Raw genomic sequence first — 19,467 nt, 5'->3', positions numbered from 1 at the left:
GATATTTGAATTTTACAAGTCTCCACCTTCAAATAGGAATGTTTTTGTATTTCTTCGTTGAATATCGAAATGAGAAAGGTGTTGATCCCCCCCCCCCCTCCGAAAAGGAAAAAAAAAAAGTAATATCCTGCAGATTTCAACAGCTTAATCACATGATCTTGATTTATTCTAAAGCTTTTTTTTTGTGTGAATTTATTCATTCCGTATAAAAAATTAAAAGACAATATACAATGAATTCATAAAGGAATCTAATTTGCTTTTTTTTTTGGTGAATCTATTCATTCCGTATAAAATCTAATGACATTATAAAATGAGTTCATAAAGGAATCTAGGCCTATATGAAAAATATAAAACTGAGGTTTCTTGTGTTATAAAATTTCAAGTTCACTACTGCAATTACATCATTCACAATTCTCACACGCAAGACTTCAAACTTTCCTTTATCTAAAATTTCATACAAAATGATATATATATATATATATATTACTTGTCTGCTAACAATAATAAATGTCACGTCCAAGTGGAGGTGAGAGCAACCTCAGGTGATATGATTTGAAAATTCCTTTGCATTTTAATTTCTACCAAGGGATCTGAAAGCATATCGACTTTCACAGTGCACGTAATATCATATTCACGTCCAAACATGCCGCCCATGTCAGTAAATTTACTTGTGCATTCTGTCCGCTTGTCAGTGCGTGATGTGCGTGTGTGTGTGTATTTGCGGGAGAAGGTGGGAGAGAATTGCTGATTCTAAAAATCGTTGTTAAGGTTTAGGTCCTTTTCATTCACCTAATATTACGTACAGATCTAGTCAACTGGCAGATCGATGCGAAATTAAAAAAAAAAATCAGAGGCAGGAACAAAAGAGGTAAGAATAACGGGGGGGGGGGGGAATGGCAGAAATAGAAATTCTAGATGTAACAATATAAATTAAATTTGTTGTATTTTCTTAATTTTCAGTTCCCTTACCACCCGCAAGCGATGTTCTCTGGAACTACGGAGCAGATAAGGGTATGATATATTTTTCTTCCTTCTCACTGTAAACCAACTGCATGATCGTTAGAAGATTTTGTTTGGCTAATATCATCTCTGGGTGTCTGTCATTAGATGACGTCATTAGTATCGTATTGTTAATTTCTTCTTTTTTCTATCATTTTATGTGGTTCATGTTATCCTGACTCATCTAGTAAGAAGATTCACTAAGAGACTCATACTGACTATCAAATGTAGTCATGATTCTACTCTTCAGAAGTTTTTCGCATCATTGCAGTCAGGAGCGGTTTAACAGGTTTGTAAAATCGATAATTCATTGCATGCGTGTCTTGTAATTGTTAATGTGAATCACGGACACAATTCTTAAGATGCATAAACACATGTGAAGTGATTACCTTCAATCTGGCTTCAAGACGTAAAGTCAGGTCAAACAAGTAGGATACTCCATTATTCGTTAATTTCAGATCGACACACACACACACACACACAAAAGATAAGGAGTTATGAAATCATAAATCAGTGTAACATGTTTTTGGGAAGGCGGTGATATCGGTCACAACAAATTTGACCTCATACTGCTCATATTGGATTGTCGGTAAAATGTTGCATTTTTTTTTTTTGACATTTCTGTCAATAAGTGGGGAAGTGGGGAGTGTATTTTCTAACACGTAAAATTGAATCAGGCTTGTGTGCATGTTAAGGGAGTCACGTGACTTGACATGGCGTCATCTTAGTTGCATGATCTTTAGACCTATGAGGGGAAAAATTAAGGGCTTTATAGCATTTTCACAACGCTCTTAGTTCTTGTCTCATTTTACAGAAATGTTCGCGGTTCACTGTGGTCTTTTTTTTTTTTTTTCTATCGATTATCAACTCGAATATGTGGATTTTCATTCTAGTGAGATAATTCGTAGAAAATGTACGTATACATTATATATATAAATATAAAACATACATACAGATACACAAATATAAAGACATACATACATACATACATACATACATACATACATAGGGCCTACATACATTCATGACTCGAGGACACTAATATTTTTCTTTTTTCTTGTGGCCCGTTCTGGCGCTAAAAATCTTTGAATATGAAATGTTGATGGTCCGAAAAGGGAATGCGGTGGGCCGAAATATTAGGAAATATAAAAATTCATTTTGGACTTCAGCTGCCCGATCAGGCCACCAAAAGAAAAATCTGGTGGCCAGACATCAATCTTAGGTCAGTCTTTGGTGGCCCCGGGCCATCGGGGGCCATCACTAATGTCGAGCCCTTCTTGTAAACATACATTACGAGTGTATCGGCATTTTTGGTGTATATTGATAGGTCCGGCGAAATGGGCGTCGATGTTCCCCTACCAGTGCGCGGGAACGCACCAGTCCCCCATCAGCATCCAGACTACAGCGACAGAGAGACAAGAATTGGGAATGCTGCAACTCGCTGGGTACAGCGAAAGGGCGGGAAGGAAAATGACCCTCGCGAACATAGGACACACGGGTGAGTGTGTATAGGATGCAGGAATAATGATACTGTACATAGTAATATGATATAGATATTGATCAGTAAACTGTTGAATATGCCTTTGAGTTATCGACTCCCCGGACGGTAATCATGACTTTATTTCGTTATTCAGAGAAGGACTTTTTGTTTGTGATTATTGGAAACACGATATCCTTTATTGAATGACATTTTCCCCTTCTTTCATGATACATGTACGTGTGTTTATACTGAGACCTGAACGTCTTGAATCAATGTTTAATGCATGTTACTGTCATGTGCAAAAGAAGCAGAATGTCAAAGTTTGGGACTGGGGCTGCTGAAAAAATAATGGAATACAGTGTACTGTATATGTAATCTTCAAAAATGTTTCTTGTTATACGAGTGCAGTATTCACGAAAAGATTTAGTTTTCTCAAGTGAACACTGCATTTATCTGTCTTTGCATTCAAACTCTTATACTATATCTATGTGGCGATATTGTGAGCGTGACATTAATATCTATTGTCATTCAAATATCAGTGGGATTATTGCTGGAAGGAAACTACACGCTGCACGGCGGCGGTTTACCGAGTGTGTACGTCGCTGATCAAATTCATTTCCACTGGGGGCGCTCTGACAGCCGGGGTTCTGAACATGTCCTCGACCGCAGGAAATATCCGGCAGAGGTTAGTTATTCGGCGGGCACTGTAAATAAGGAGGATTTTTTTTTTTTCTTTAGTGAGAAGGGCGCCATTTGATTTGTTCAGGACAGACCGTGAAAATGTTATATTTGAGGAGAAATACTCTATCTAACTTCTTCCCATACGATTCGTAAATCATTTCATGTTTTTTTAATTGAATTTCATGTTTGACGTGTACACAGGTAATCACTGATTTAAAACGCAAATATTAAAATATTAATAGATTTTGATTAATCAACGCACAGCCAGATCTATGGCTGAATGAACGACTCCTTGAATACATCTTTAGATAAGTAGGTAATCAAATAGGTAGTATGTTTGGAAAATGAACTGAGCTGAAAGTAATTGAAAGAATAGACAGATAACATCACAGACACTCGTGCAGTGATAGTCACTGAGTGATGATGCCGCGGAAATACAAACAGCCATCTATCTTACTGCCGAGATAGCATCAGATTTTCCTTCCATATATTTTCTAAAGGGGGTTATAGAATATTTCGCTTGTTGGCTTACGCAAACAATGACAAGTTCTTTTTAAATTTTATAGAAATGTAACAGGGTACCGTAAAATAGTCTTCATGGTTCTCCCCCTTTTTAAAACAAAGGAAGGAATATTAACAAAACAATCTAAAAAAAAGATGAAAGTTATATCCAATAGACCTTCTGCGAATGCAAATCGCAAGTAGACATAACCTAAACCGGTATATATGCTTTTTTTTTTTTTTTTTTTTTTTTTTTAACCTTACCTCTCCTCTAAGGATTGCACACTTGCAAATTATTAGACCGGGTGAAAAGCATTTTCCCACCTTTTAAGTTAATTTTGAATATCAAAGGAGTAAAAACGATCACAATGTTGATCTGCCCTCTTTAGTCCCCAATTATACTTCTAAAATTTTCCTTCTGCGGTCTTCTCGTAGTGTTAATCATTGAGTAATTACACGTAACGATTTGCACGGGGTAAGAGTTGGATCGATTAGATACACTAATAAGAAGATGAAAGCATAAAGATCGATAGGAAACAATGAAGAGATAAAGGAAATGGCAGGGAGAGAGAAGAAAGTGGCAAGTGTGTGTGTGTGTGTTCGAAGAGTAGGAAGAAGGCTACTGCACAGTCATCTTCCCGCTGTGTCAACATTTTGTGAAAGGTTCATAGCGTCGTACGTCGGGAAAACGTGACTAGCAGTGAAGCTTCACGGTTTGCACGCCACATTCCGAACAAATTTGTCCTTCATTGTGACATCACGAGTATCTCTGCTTCATGGCAACTTGGGGTACAAGAAGGCAGAGAAAGAAAAACGATAAAAACATATTTACTTGAAATAAAAAAGAGAGGAGGGGAGGGAGTACAACAATTTAATTGCACGTACACTTTCTATACGGTGTACGTTATATCATACGTTCGCCAACAAGAATGATGCTTGCGTGTATACCGCACTGCAAGTTCGTTACAGGGTTGTTCTTTTTTTCACTGTCTATTTGTAGAAACGACTTATGACTTATGGTTTTGGGTTATGTACACAATCATCCCTATTCATTCCTTAGTGAAATCCATCTGACACATATTGTCTGACCTGTCTGAGCCTGTTACTTCATTATTGCTACCATGGAATAAACAGACAAAGAAGAGAGAAAGATATCAGCGCTAGGATTGGCCACTCACATCGCAAACAATGGGAGGAAAGAGGCGTGAAATACATACATAAATTGATGAATTTGTAATAAAAAGAATCCAGGCACATACCAATAGACATTAAAACAAAAAAGACCTATGAATGAATCCTGAAATGAACAGTTGATAATAAATGAAAAAATAAGCAATTGAACTAATAACAAAGAGAACATTATTTTGATAAATGAATAAAAATGGAATAACAAAGACTGAGTGCGCTCACAAGAAAGCCGATAATGGTCGAGAAGAAATAAAATAATAAGATTATTCACAAGCAAACTAACAAACAAAACAAAAAAAAACCAATAAGAAATCGAAACTGACGTCGACTGACTTATTGCTAATCCAATCACACTATTTTTGGATGATCCATGATAGATGCACATTGTACACCACGACGTGTCCATGTCGAGGGATAGAACCATTCACACCCCGGGCGGGCTGGCCGTACTCGCTGTTCTCATGGAGGTAAGAATTAAGCTCCCACAAGTCATAGCGGTAAGAAGTGTCACCAGCCTACTCAGTGTAATCATTAAGAAAATAATAGATAATATATATATATGTATATATGTATATAAACACATATACATATATAATACACAATGCTAACATATATCATAAACATAATTATCCACATATACCATAAATACATACATACATACCAACGGCTGAGGAGTGGGGGGGATGGTCACCATCACCACGATTACAAGCCCATAACCGGACCGGCGCAGCCTTGGGGGGGGGGGGGGGAGGGAAGGTTGGTGAACACCCCCCCCCCCCCCTCACACACACACACACACACTTTACAGGGATCGGAAAATGAGACCTTAAAAGTATGAAAACATTTTTCTTTTTGTTTTTGAAATATCTGTGAGAGGGGGCGGAACGACCGAACAGGGGGAGGGTGTGAATCCCTCTCCCACACGAGGAAGATTTTGCATTTTCAGACCTGAAATTCAGCGATCTGGTGCACACTTTTGGTGAAATTTTGTTTTCTTTTCTTTAAAAAACAATAAGAAAATGAAATATTCACAATATATTATTGAATGACCAAATCGTGGTATTTCAGCTCTTGCTCCGCCTGTGCGACATCACTGTGAAGGCCTACTAAATAATGGGGCCTATCACCGGCGTAGACAGGATTTGATCTTAGGAGGAGCGGTTATGTGCCACGGAGGGAGCGAAGCAAGCGAGGGAGCGAAGCAAGCGAGGGGGGGGGGGTATGGTAGGGAGGTTTCCCCCTCCCACGATGAAATCTTTTTGCATTAATAATTTAGACATTTTACAGTCCCCAAACTGCCGTTTGTAGCTATATTTTTCGCTTTGGAAACTAAGGAGGGCCGCACCGGGCGCAACTGCTGTCAATCACTGGCAGCAACATCAGGAGAATGGCATAGCAATTGCGAGCGAGCGGAGCGAGCGAGCTTGAAATTTTTGACATTTTACAGTCTAAAAACTGCCGTTTGTAGCTATATTTTTCGCTTTGGAAATTAAGGGGGGCCGCACCGGGCGCAACTGCTGTCAAATGATCACTGGCAGCAACATCAGGAGAATGACACAGTGGTTAAATGCGAGCGAGCGGAGCGAGCGAGCTTGAAATTTTTGACATTTTACAGTCTAAAAACTGCCGTTTGTAGCTATATTTTTCGCTTTGGAAATTAAGGGGGGCCGCACCGGGCGCAACTGCTGTCAATCACTGGCAGCAACATCAGGAGAATGACATAGTGGTTAAATGCGAGTGAGCGGAGCGAGCGAGCTTGAAAATTTTTGACATTAAAATTCTTACAGTCCAAAGACTGCCGTTTGTGGCTGTATTTTTTCGCTTTGGAAATTAAGGGGGGGGGGGGGCACACCGGGCGCAACTCCTGGCAATTACTGGCAGCAACATCAGGAAAATGGCATAACGATTAAATTTAATGCGAGCGAGCGAAGCGAGTGAGCTTGAAAATGTTGATATTTTACAGTCTAAAAAACTGTCCTTTGTGGCTGTAGTTTTTTGCTTTGGAAGTTAAGGGGGGCGCACCGGGCGTAAACTGCTGGCAATTAATACTGGCAGCAACATCATGAGAATGGCATAATGATTAAATGCGAGGGAGCGAAGCGAGTAAGCTTGAAAATTTTGACATTTTACAGTCTAAAAAACTGTCGTTTGTGGCTGTATTTTTTCGCTTTGGAAATTAAGGGGGCGCACCGGGCGAAAACTACTGGCAATTACTGGCAGCAGCATCAGGAGGATGGCATAATGGTTAAATGCGAGCGAGCGAAGCGATCGAGCTTCAAAATTTTGACATTTTTCAGTCCCAAAACAGCCGCTTGTAGTTATATTTTTCGCTTTGGAAATTAAGGGGGGCGCACCGGTATGGAACGCCATTAAGGAAACAATACAAAATTCATTTCACTCCAGCCAATATTCATTTCACTTTTAACAAATACATTTCACTCACAAACATTGATTTTACTTTTTATAAAAATACATTTCACTTTTCACAATAATACATTTCACTTTTAAATTAAAATTCATTTCACTTTTCACAAAAATACATTTCACTTTTGCATTAAACCGCATCTCACTTTTCACAAAAATACATTTCACTTTTGAATTAAAATTCATTTCACTTTTCACAAAAATACATTTCACTTTTACATAAAGATTCATTTCACTTTTCATAAAAATACATTTCACTATTAGATACAAATTCATTTCACTCTTCACAAAAATACATTTCACTTTGGCGTACCATATCACTCAGACGAAACCATTTCACTGCGCTAAAACCATTTCACTCTGATAAAACAATTTCACTCTGATACAAAAAAATACGTTCCTCTTTTTTCCCGGCCAAAAGGTGGCGCCAGTCTGAGAGGAGTCACAGTGCCATGACACTTTGTTAGCACTGAGCTGAGGTGAGTAGCCGGCCAGCTGACCGGCTGGCTATGCATGCAGTACCTAGAGTTACTGAGTAGCCAGTCAGTCGGCAAGCCCGAAAAAACCCGTCTAGAATATCCAAGTCCTCGCACGCGAGTTGACCCCGCAAGTCATAGAGAGCGCGATTGGAGAATCGTTTTGAAATGCTCATATCTTGGTCACTGAATTACGTTTTCACATGATTTTTCTTTTATTTGATAGGTAAAGGTTAAAACTTGGATGCTATCTTGTTGATTTTTCCAAGAATGACATGAAAGATTATCAACTTCGTCGCTAACTAATTGCAGATGTTCCGGAAATAATGGATACAGATATTCTTCTAAAATTCTCCTAAAAGTCTTCTTTTTCATCGTGGGGCAGCAACAAAAGTTATATCATGTAAAAGGAATTTTATTCAGCTTTAAGATGATACCTAAAAGTGTAATGTGATGATTTGTAGATGGGTCAGCAGCCAGCTGATATCATAGGGATGTCATTCCTTTTTTTCTCGGCACGAAATCGCGAAGTACTGTACTGTCCCACATATAGAAATTGACGTGTGCCCTCGATGCCTTTGTACGTGTGTGTTACTGTATGAGCGACCCCAGCGTAAATACACGTGGTCAGTTTCGAGCGTCTAGCTGTGATATACTGTACTTGTGTCTGTCATTAGACATTACGTACTAATAGTCTACAGCCTCTTGCTGGGCCTCCCTCTCTCTCCCTCTCTTTTTTTGATCATATGTCTTGTTCTTGTTATTCATAATACAATGTATGTTTGTTTTGTTTGCTTTTGTCCACCCTTCTGATTTCGTCAACAGGAAGTGTCTGATTCTCAGTTTCATTCTGCCATCAATCATTCACATCACTCTCTCTCAATTCAAAGCATCCTAAGCATCCACTCAAATACATTATAACCACTACTTATACCGTTCACTCCGCTAAAGTGAACACAGTTACATTATATCGAAATTCCGCTTACATTATCCACTTTTTTTTTTACATGCTTGGTTATAACAACATTTTGATATAACAAAAGAAAGCTGTTGATCCCAAGGACTTCACTACATTACTTCACTCTATTACTATAGGCCTACCTAACTAGGCAGAGAAATTTACATACATTATCTCATCAATTAATAAAATACCTTTTTTTTTTCATTAATAACAACAGAAAAAGGAGCACAATCCACAAGTTTTTTTCTTTATAAATGTATATACATCTCCATATATATATATATATATATATGTATTTATTACATGTAAGTGTTGAAAGAACTACATTGCAGTTACGTTTCAAGGTATCCACCAATCTTCATGACAATGTATCACACACATAACAACAACAAAAAATAATACCTAAAGTAAGAGCTGCATAAGCAGTCTACAGTTTTATCTTCTTTTTAGCAGTATAGTCAAATGCAGTTTTAGATCATTTTATCTTTTTTATTTATAACTCTCATTTATTTATTCATCAATTTATTAATTATTTTTAATTTATTTTTTGGTGGTGGTATTGGACTCAGTCTCCAGCCAAGTGGCATGTAAGAGACCTGCGAAAGGTACAACTGTCATCGGTCTTGTGAGTACATGGAGGAACGCGAGTAGGATCAGTCTGTCTTGACTACGACAGTGATGTACAGTGAACATTTCAACAAAAAAAAAAAAAAAAATCTTCTGGTGAAGCTCAGTAATAAGACAAGAGCAAATGAATGTACCAGGTAGTTTGAACAATTGCAGAGCTACATTGTATGGAGCAGATCTGTACAAATAAAATGCCGGCAAATTTTGACACTGGCAATAAACAAACTATACTGATACCGATGTTGCACAAACATGAAACAGTTGTGAATATGGCTTGAATGTTATGTAAGTGAATAAAATCAAGCAAGAATACCACAAATGTTTTGAGGCAATACTCTGTAAATTACATGCCATCTACACTTTGGCAAGGTTTCACTCAAATGATACATGTACAGAGATAACTTCATTAATAGTTCAAAATGCATGAATGTTTGAGGGTGTACAAATGCCTTTGAGTACTCTGAAGGCAGGTACACATACATGTATCTACTATAGTATTCACATCGCCAAGGTTTCACACACGTGAATAGAGGGGCGACAGTAAACTGGCAGCTGCAAGAGCAATTTGAAGGTGTACATGTATACATATGAAGTGTACTTACTGGAATCAAAATGAAACATGTACAAAATATATAAACTTCATCGACAGTCCAAACAGCAGAGAATGTTTTGAAGGTGTACATATGCCCTTAAATACTTTGAAGGCAAGTACAATGTATCTATTGGTCACACTGCCAATGTTTCAAACACATGAACTGGCAGCTGCATCAACAATTCAGAAGTGTACATACTACATATGAAGCAGGGGCGGATCCAGGAATTGCGTAAAGAGGGGACGCGTTTACAAAATTAAAGGGGGGCGCATGCACCCCTCCCCCATTTTTTTCTTTTAATTTCATTTGTTTAAACAAAAATAAAGGGGGCGTATGCACCCCTCCCCCCATTTTTTTCTTTTAATTTCTTTTGTTCAAACAAAAAATAAAGGGGGGCGTGCGCCAGTTGCGGTCCTAACTGGATCCGCCAATGTATGAAGTACACTTACTGGAAACTAAACAGATAAAAAATCTAAAGTAACTTTAAAACATCAATATTACTGGAAATCGAAGCAGACAGATTAGATTTGGCCTTATAGCATCTTGCAAAACATCTATGTGAAGAAATCTTTCATTCCCAACTTTAGCATTGACTGTATATAATCTTATCTGAAATGTCAAAAGGCAAACTAATCATCCCAACATCTCTGTCAACTGAATACACATGTACAGTACATGTACACAAGCAGTATCATACACATTTAAAATATCTGTGTGTCACTCTCTTCATGGTTATGACTGAGTGAATGATACAAATGTGTATTCGAACCCCTTACCAGTAACAACACTCGACAACCCTGGGGTAGACTACAGGCCAACATGAAACCCCCCAGGTGTTATAAAAATCTGCTCATCTTACCTTTCACAAGGTCCACAATTTTACTTTATAGGTATCTAATAAGAGCATGCCCGTTCAATGCGAACATGTTCAAAATTTTGGTTGATTTGGGGGAAGTACTAATGTAATGTATCATCTATCTAACTGTTGCATCAAAATCTTCATCTTCCTTATCCCTTCTTGACCGTTCAATTCCTTTTGGTGGCATACCTTGTGTATCTTCCTGATCGAACAGAATTCTTACATCTTTGAAACCTCTTCTGAAATGGGTCACAACCAAAATATTAGCAATAAAACATGCATACATGTACTAACTAAACCTCTTATAGTGCTTCAGTGATGATGTACAAATTAAATTCATACCTTCAGCAACAAGACATGCCCCTGTCGAGTAATGGCTGTACGTCCAGATACTACTTCATACTGTACAATGTACTTGCTTCCATAACATTTATCAAGAATATCATGAAGGATAATATTTAGTTTAATCAGGGCTCATAATTCTGCCATCTGTACAAACTCCAAAGTAATTTAAATGCACATAATTTAACATATACTATCTTGCATAGTTCCACACATTGATGTATCTGTAATGGTCGAACTTCACATTTACTACAACAACTGTGCTTTTCAAAGAATATACATGTACATCCTCTTTACTAAAAATGTTACCGTAAAGATGAATGAAGTTGATATACAGTAACATACTGTAATATGTTACAATTGTATATCAACTTCATTCTTCCTATTGTATCATATCACATATTTAGCACCTTTCTAAGGTAGGTTATCATGATCACATACTGCTCTAGGTTTTTCAATGAAATGAAAAAGTTGACAGGTGTACTAATCAGTTGTTTCTATTCTTGTGAGGAAGTCACTCAGCGCTTGCAAAACAGCAGTGCTCTCCTTGATAAAAATCTGTCAGAGATTGAATGGTACGTGTGCATCCAAGAAAACAAAATACACTATAGAACTGACAGTGTAGATCTTCTCGTTTATGTCATGCAGATTTTCCTGGAGGCCACAGAAAAGAGAATCACCTTAAATATGCATGTTCCATCGGTGTGATGTCAGGTACTGGGGATACCTACATATACAATGTGACACAAATAGAGAAAATTAATCATAGATGATATTATAAACCATTATTCACAATAACATGTCCAAAAACATTATGTTGGAGTAAACCCCAATTCAAGCAGAGAGAAACTACAGACATGCACTGTACTATGGTAAACATATGAAGAGTCTGTTCGCAAAAACCGATAAGTCCATTTTTGAAGATTTTCAAGTACGGTCTCTGTCATAAAGTACAAAATAACACCTTTTAAATGAGATATTGGTCACTACATAAAAAAGGGCATTTTTGAAGTTATGGTCAAAAGAAGCAAAAATTTTCTTAGTATTCTCTTTATTTTTCCTGACCTTTAATCGCAAATATCTCCATTTGGCAAATATGGACTTATCGGTTTTTGCGAACAAACTCTTCATATTATTCTGAGAATAATTGCATTCATTCAGACATCCTCGTAAACTTTATTGTTACAAATTGTAGATGCGGAAGACTAATAATACATCTCTATATTTACTGACAACCTGTATACCAACTTGAAAAATTAAAATAGCCTGGTACTTGCAGCCGGGTCAACTCTTAAACATGTCATGAAAATTATGTTTACATCAAATACTAGAATCGCTCTTGTGCCTTCTTTCTCCATGCGAAAGAAAAAACTAATAATAATAATAATATTGAATCTATACTGTTCTTTTTTGTAAAGTGATGAGTAGGTGCCTAAATCATATAATAATTAACTACTAGTGGAAAAGTGAGCAAAGAAAATGGGATTCCATCGGGATTCGAACCCGAGACCTCCGGATTGCTAGACCGGTGCTCTACCGACTGAGCTATAGAAAGCCCTAGTACAGTGTTCGTCCCAGAAACCCTTAATTCTCAATGCTCGGGTGGTCAGAAGCTATAGCAGTGTGTTTGTGTGTGACACACATGCACACACTTGAACCTGGCATAAACCCGAAGGATAATTCAACTTGGGGATAAATGCGAGGGATCACCAAAGTGATGCAGCTTTTTGAGTTTGTAACAAATAAAGACAGAATAAACTGACCAGAAGAATAATTAACTACTAAGAGATGAAGACTAAGACCCTGTTTATTATAGACAGCATACAAATTGTACACTGTACAATTTTTGTGAATAAGTTGTAAATTCAAATTTACAAATTGCCATCGCCACATACAATTGTGTAGGCCTACCGCCACCGGCCTACACTGACTCACTGTACACAACACACGATATCACGAAGTTCCAATTGAGCGAATGAACAACGCTAATTTCAATATATGGGACTGAACCTGCACCTCCGCAGAGATCGTTAACAACGGTGCATTTACGGTCCGAAAAAGCACTAGATGCGATCACGTGACCTTCCGGAGGGCTAGAATACATTATTTGGCCTCTAAAAATGCAATCTTCAGGCCTAATTTTTAACAAGTTATGCTTCTAGGGCACCGTCGATCTTGGTATCTGCGTAAAGCACGAAGTATTGCCGACCTGAACAAAAAGTCACATCAATCCCCTTTTTAGATGGGTCAGCAGCCAGCTATAAACACGGGAATGTTTTGAAAGGGGAAAAATACTATGTCAACTTCGAGATACTATTTAAACGGCAAAAAAATACTCATTTTGAACCGGAAAAAATAGCATGTCGATCACAAGAAGTCAGACATCAAACTTACCCCACAACATCGCTGTTGAAAAGCGTTGTAAAACACACGTTAATTATTCAGCAAGTCAGGCGTAGATTCAATTCTCGATGTAGTATGCATGTAACGGCACGAGCGTGCATATTAGTGAGTGAGGCCGAGGCGAGGACCGTCGACTGCTAGCTCGCCTCGCGTCGCTTCCGCGCCAGCGTAGCGCGCTAAATCTAGGTACAACTGTACTGCATAGCCAGCCGGCCAGCTGGCCTGCCACTCACCTCAGCTCAGTGCTAAGTGTCATGGCACTGTGACTCCTCTCAGACTGGCGCCACCTTTTGGCCGGGAAAAAAGAGGAACGTATTTTTTTTTTTTATCGGAGTGAAATGGTTTTATCAGAGTGAAATGGTTTTAGCGCAGTGAAATGGTTTCGTCTGAGTGATATGGTACGCCAAAGTGAAATGTATTTTTGTGAAGAGTGAAATGAATTTAAGTATTTAAAAGTGAAATGTATTTTTGTGAAAAGTGAAATGAATCTTTATGTAAAAGTGAAATGAATCTTTATGTAAAAGTGAAATGTATTTTTGTGAAGAGTGAAATGAATTTGTGTTTAAAAGTGAAATGTATTTTTGTGAAAAGTGAAATGAATCTTTATGTAAAAGTGAAATGTATTTTTGTGAAAAGTGAAATGAATCTGTGTGTAAAAGTGAAATGTATTTTTGTGAAAAGTGAAATGTATTTTTATAAAAAGTAAAATCAATGTTTGTGAGTGAAATGTATTTGTTAAAAGTGAAATGAATATTGGCTGGAGTGAAATGAATTTTGTATTGTTTCCTTAATGGCGTTCCATACACCGGGCGAAAACTGCTGGCAAGTACTGGCAGCAACACAAGGAGAATGGAATAATGATTAGTAATGCGAGCGAGCGAAGCGAGAGAGCTTCAAAATTTTGACATTTAACAGTCCCAAAACTGCCGTTTGTAGCTATATTTTTCGCTTTGGCAATTAAGGGGGGCGCACCGGGCGCAACTGCTGTCAGTCACTGGCAGCAACATCAGGAGAATGGCATAGCGGTTAAATGCGAGCGAGCGGAGCGAGCGAGCTTTAAAATTTTGACATATTACACTCCAAGAACTGCCGTTTGTAGCTATATTTTTCGCTTTTGTTTGTCCCACTTTTATGGGGGAACCACCCCCCCCCCCCCATCGACGCCTCTTCATAATATGAGGGTGCTTTTGTTAAAGGACAAGTTCACCTTCATAAACATAAGGATTGAGAGAATGCAGCAATATTAGTAGAACACATCAGTGAAAGTTTGAGGAAAATTGGACAATCGATGCAAAAGTTATGAATCTTTAAAATTTTTGTGTTGGAACCACTGGATGAGGAGACTACTACAGCTTGTGAGTCATATGCGTACAACAGTATAAAGAAAATGTAAAGAAAATTCAACATATTTTCGCTTTTTTCGCATAATAAAAGAGCACTTGACTTGCCTCTTTCTAAAGGCAGAGGGAATGATATTACCCCTAACATATGTCGGTAACGAGTCAAGGGAATGTGTACTTTTTTCAAAAGATGAAATTTTGTGAAATTCTCTTTGTATTTTCCCTATATTTGTTGTACGCATGTGACATCTAAGTTATTCATACAATGCAGTAGTCTTCTCATCCAGTGGTTACTGCATTAAAACTTCAAAAATTCATAACTTTTGAACGGATTGTCCGATTTTCCTCAAACTTTCAATGATGTGTTCTGCTAATATTGCTACATTCTCTCAATCCTTATGTTTATGAAGGTGAACTTGTCCTTTAAGTGAAAGATCTGCTCCACACTCTTTGATGAATTAGGGAAATATACGTCAATATCAAAAGTGTACAAAGTTTATCGAAAGGGATCCTGTATAGCAGAGCATTTGCATGTTTATGATTGCAATACAACGATCTGGTGCATAATTCTGGCGATATTTGGACATTATTTTCCATTAAGAAAGTTCGAGATTTGTCCTCATCTCGGGAATTGCGTGGGGGATAAAATTAATGATTTGTCTGCCTAAACACATCCGTATAGGGGCGGGGCAAATGCCCCTTTGCCCCCCCCCCCCAATAGATTCGACGCCCCTGATCTTCCCTGGGTATGCCCATAGATGTATCCTGACTGAGTCATCAGTCACTGTCGTTTCTCAATAATGATTCAGGAAATGGAGGGGGTTCAGTTATGGCGATATATTTTTTGTTATTGTTTGTTTGTTTGTTTTCGTACATATTTTGCAGATGGTCCCCAGTTACTCGCGTCACTCGGATGTTTACATGTAGGCCTATACTATTTGACGTTGTCAACGTCTGAGCCATACCTCGCAGTGTATGTCGATGTTACTTTCTTCGCGAGCGAGCGAAGCGAGCGAGCGCCTGAGAAAATTGTGTATACATTTTCCTACAAGATAGCATATAATTGTTCAGCTCTGTTACCTGTCTGAAGGCCGGCGTACAAACGTCATGCAATATGCCAAAATTGATACATATCACATTTCTGCTTCCTCCATTTTTTTCCTAAAAATTCAGGGGGGGGGGATGATTGTACAGGCCATCCCCCCCCCCTCCTCCATTTCAGGGGGGGGGGGATATATCCCCCCATCCCCCCCCCCCCGGGATTTACGCCCATGATACATACATACATACATACATACATACATACATACATACATACATATGACTGGGGGAGATGGGGCAATGATACAGATGAATATACTTGGAAGCATTATAACGGATCTACTTCACAACATTTCTTTTACTTATGAATGATTTATCATGTAAATGAATAAACAAATATACAATGTATAGCTGTGTTTGTGCAATCTGTTGTAGACATTCCTGGTTAGGCCTTACTATGCACCCACTGGAACATAAGAACTGCATAATGTTGTACGTGTAGTTGCAACCCACCCCCATCCCCGGGGAAAAAAAAAATGTTATGTTTAAAATTCACTATTCGTTTCCCCCTTTTTCTAGATTGGAGAAGAGAACAAAGCATTCGACGAGATCGTCAATCGCTTACCGGATGTACAGTTCAAAGGTTTGGCATGACACTCGAAATGTGGGGGAAAATATCATAAACTCTTTCTATTAAAGCTATATTTAGATGATAGCTGAAAAATACCACAGGGTTTGACGTAACAATAGAATTAACGTGCACCGATTTTAAACGATATGCATATCGAACATGACGATCTCGGGTCGTCATGTAGACGGCGTTATGATTTCTACACAGCTTACGAATCCCATGAATCATGACTACCAACCACTGCTCGAAGGGACTAATTCGATTAAAAATTGGCATTTCAAATTTGAACCCTAATTGATAGGCTAATTGATATACAGTAGTTTACTGGATTGAAATAAGAATGAGGAGCAAAGGGATTAGACAGAAGAGGAAGAGGAAAGTTAGGTGAAACCAGAACAGAAAAACGAGCTTTGGTATTATTCTTATAATGTTCCAGATACAACAGGAATTGCAGGTTTCCTATGTCCAAAAAGCCCAGAAGAATCAAGTCATACATGCTTGATTTAGACTGGATGATGTCCTCTCAATATAGTGATCGTAAGATATCAATAAAACACATAAGGCGTCCCACTGTAGTCATTAGATTAGGGTTGAGTCACCTTTCTTAATTTGCAAGCGAAGAATAAGCAACAGCCTGTGCTGTTGCGATTATCAAGTTATTTGTGTTTTCTTTTGCTAGTCATTTCTTTGAAGTTTTCTGTTTATATGCGCACTATAAATTATGTAAATTGTATGTCATGCTATTGTATTGATGAGTATGAGAACTTCAACAAATCTGGTATTTAGAGAAGTTACCCGTCTATACCGTCGAGAAACAATGGTCTTCCGTGCATTGTTCTCACCCGAGAGTATTGTGCCAACGACATATAACCAACAAACCCGAGCGCTCTAGGTATGTCTCAAAAGAAAAACACGGGTGGGGGGGGGGGGGCATCTTGCCAGGTAAGAGAAGGGAACGATAGGGAATGTAACTCTGCCAGAATTTGGCAACACGACTAATGAATAACCCAATTATTTTTGGTCTTTCTTGTATTGCTTGCCTTCTCACAGCGGCTTGCCAAGGACATTAAATGTTATCTTTATGATCTATCATTCACCATACAATACATAAGCAATTGATAAGAGAAATGCCCTGTAACAAGCATCTTGATCTTGATCTTGGCGCAGATGAGGCGACTCCTATGAGCCAACCCATTTCGGTTGCCGATCTGCTGCCGAGAAATACCGACAGGTTCTACCGCTACGCCGGATCTCTGACCACGCCCCCTTGTAACGAGGTGGTCACGTGGACTGTCTTTCAAGAACCAATCACCATATCCCGAAACCAGGTACATGTATAGAAAGATACACTTAGACGAGAGGTAGAGTAAAATCTCGCGTGTGAAATTTACTGGAAGACACAGTGAGCATCGTTATCCCGTAAATGCGTCATTCCGAAAATGAAATAAGGTTCCAAAGGTATGTTAATTTGAATCTGAAAATGAAATAAAGTTCGTTATTCCAAAGATCCGTTGATCCGAAGATGAACAAAGGTTAGTTATTCCAAAGGTTTGATAATCTGAAAACGAAATAAGGAGTAACGAACTTTGTTTCATTTTCGGATGAACGAACCTTTGAAATAATGCCACAAAATGCTCGGATTTAATGAACCCCATTACATTTTTGGATTAATTTTCTAACAAACATCTACACATTTCAATTGTCGGGATTTGTATATCTCGGAATGACGAACCTCATGTCATTTTCGGATTAACGAATCTAAGGAATAACGAACATTAGCACCCAGAATGCCTGTGAAACAACCACCGGACCGAATGATCTCACGAAGTCCCCTCCTAAGGACTACAGCAATTGCTTAGGGGTATGCACAGCCACTGCAGACAGATATTCGAACCAGGGATGTCACAGTTGAGTGCCCGTTGTTTTATCCACTGCGCCACAGCAGCGTATGCTGTCCTCGGGAGGATTTGATGCAGGGCTACAATGAAGGGCCTGCAAGAAAACAAGTAGGGGCTACCTTTCAAGTTCAAATAATCATGCATGCATACAAATTCCATCACGTAGTCCTACATTTTATTTCCTTTATACAGTTATCGGCACTTCGTCGTCTCTACGAGACAACCCGTCCTTCTTATCTGTACAACAGACGCCAGAGACCCCGCCCTCTCAGCGACAACTTCAGACCGCCGCAGCAGCTCAATGGTCGCCGCGTGTACAGGAACGGATTTTGACGCGCCTCTTATATTCCCGGCATTGCGAACCGCGGGAAAAACCTGGTTACCTTCTTTCGTGTCTGGCGCAATGTTACTGGACGAGGCACTTGGTTTCGGAAGTAGCAAGAATCTGTGCGACAGAGATATGTAAACTAAATGATGGAACTTTCTACATGGGCGGACACACTAAATACAACTGTGCCGATCTCATTCGGGCGATGCGATTTGTCACAACAAATGTGCGCTTTATTCAAATTGATTAATGAAGATGCGCTTTATCGAGTCTTGATATAGGCCCTACCCGGACATTACTTGAGACCAATACCATTGTAAACAGTAAAAAGGAGCTTGAAAATGGATGTTATGCAGGTCAATATTCTCTGGACGTGCCTATTCTCATTGCCTCCGCTGAGAGGAAAAAAACAAAACAACACGCGAAAGTTCCTGGAACCAGCCCACCTCCCTGCTGGAACCTTCGACAGCCTGGACCGCACCCATCCAACCGAATCGGACAGCCTCGTTAGCGCTGAAAGAAACTGTTACCAGAGTCCTAAGGGTGGATTATGTATTCCGATATGAGACAACGCTGACCACAATCGACAGAAAAAGAGACGAATATTATTTCAATACACTTAGAACAGTTTGCTTGGAATATTTACCCTCTAGGATGATTTTCAACGGAAATTAGATTGCATTGACGAAGTTAGA

The 19,467-nt window shown here is 38.7% G+C and overlaps 1 protein-coding gene across 1 annotated transcript; it reads left to right on the top strand.

The window, feature by feature from the left end:
• Positions 1–995: 995 nt before the first annotated feature.
• On the top strand, positions 996–19,056 carry LOC140236875 (carbonic anhydrase 14-like). The gene is made up of 7 exons (XM_072316816.1): positions 996–1,011; positions 2,327–2,497; positions 3,019–3,164; positions 5,227–5,316; positions 16,495–16,558; positions 17,714–17,874; positions 18,637–19,056. Exons 2-7 carry the CDS (start codon positions 2,347–2,349, stop codon positions 18,775–18,777), a joined length of 753 nt encoding a protein of 250 aa, XP_072172917.1. The 5' UTR covers positions 996–1,011; positions 2,327–2,346; the 3' UTR covers positions 18,778–19,056.
• The last annotated feature ends 411 nt before the right edge of the window (positions 19,057–19,467 follow it).

Source organism: Diadema setosum, chromosome 13, assembly GCF_964275005.1.
Source record: "Diadema setosum chromosome 13, eeDiaSeto1, whole genome shotgun sequence".
Lineage (NCBI taxonomy): Eukaryota > Metazoa > Echinodermata > Echinoidea > Diadematoida > Diadematidae > Diadema > Diadema setosum.
The sequence above is the reverse complement of the archived record's forward strand: the minus strand, read 5'-3'. Positions and strand labels throughout refer to the sequence as shown.

Excerpts from the sequence above, each read along its gene's own strand:
- LOC140236875 (XM_072316816.1), top strand. The coding sequence starts at position 2,347 with ATGTTCCCCTACCAGTGCGCGGGAACGCACCAGTCCCCCATCAGCATC. Across the intron at positions 2,498-3,018 it reads CGCGAACATAGGACACACGG|TGGGATTATTGCTGGAAGGA; the intron begins GTGAGTGTGTAT and ends TTCAAATATCAG. Across the intron at positions 16,559-17,713 it reads ACCGGATGTACAGTTCAAAG|ATGAGGCGACTCCTATGAGC; the intron begins GTTTGGCATGAC and ends ATCTTGGCGCAG.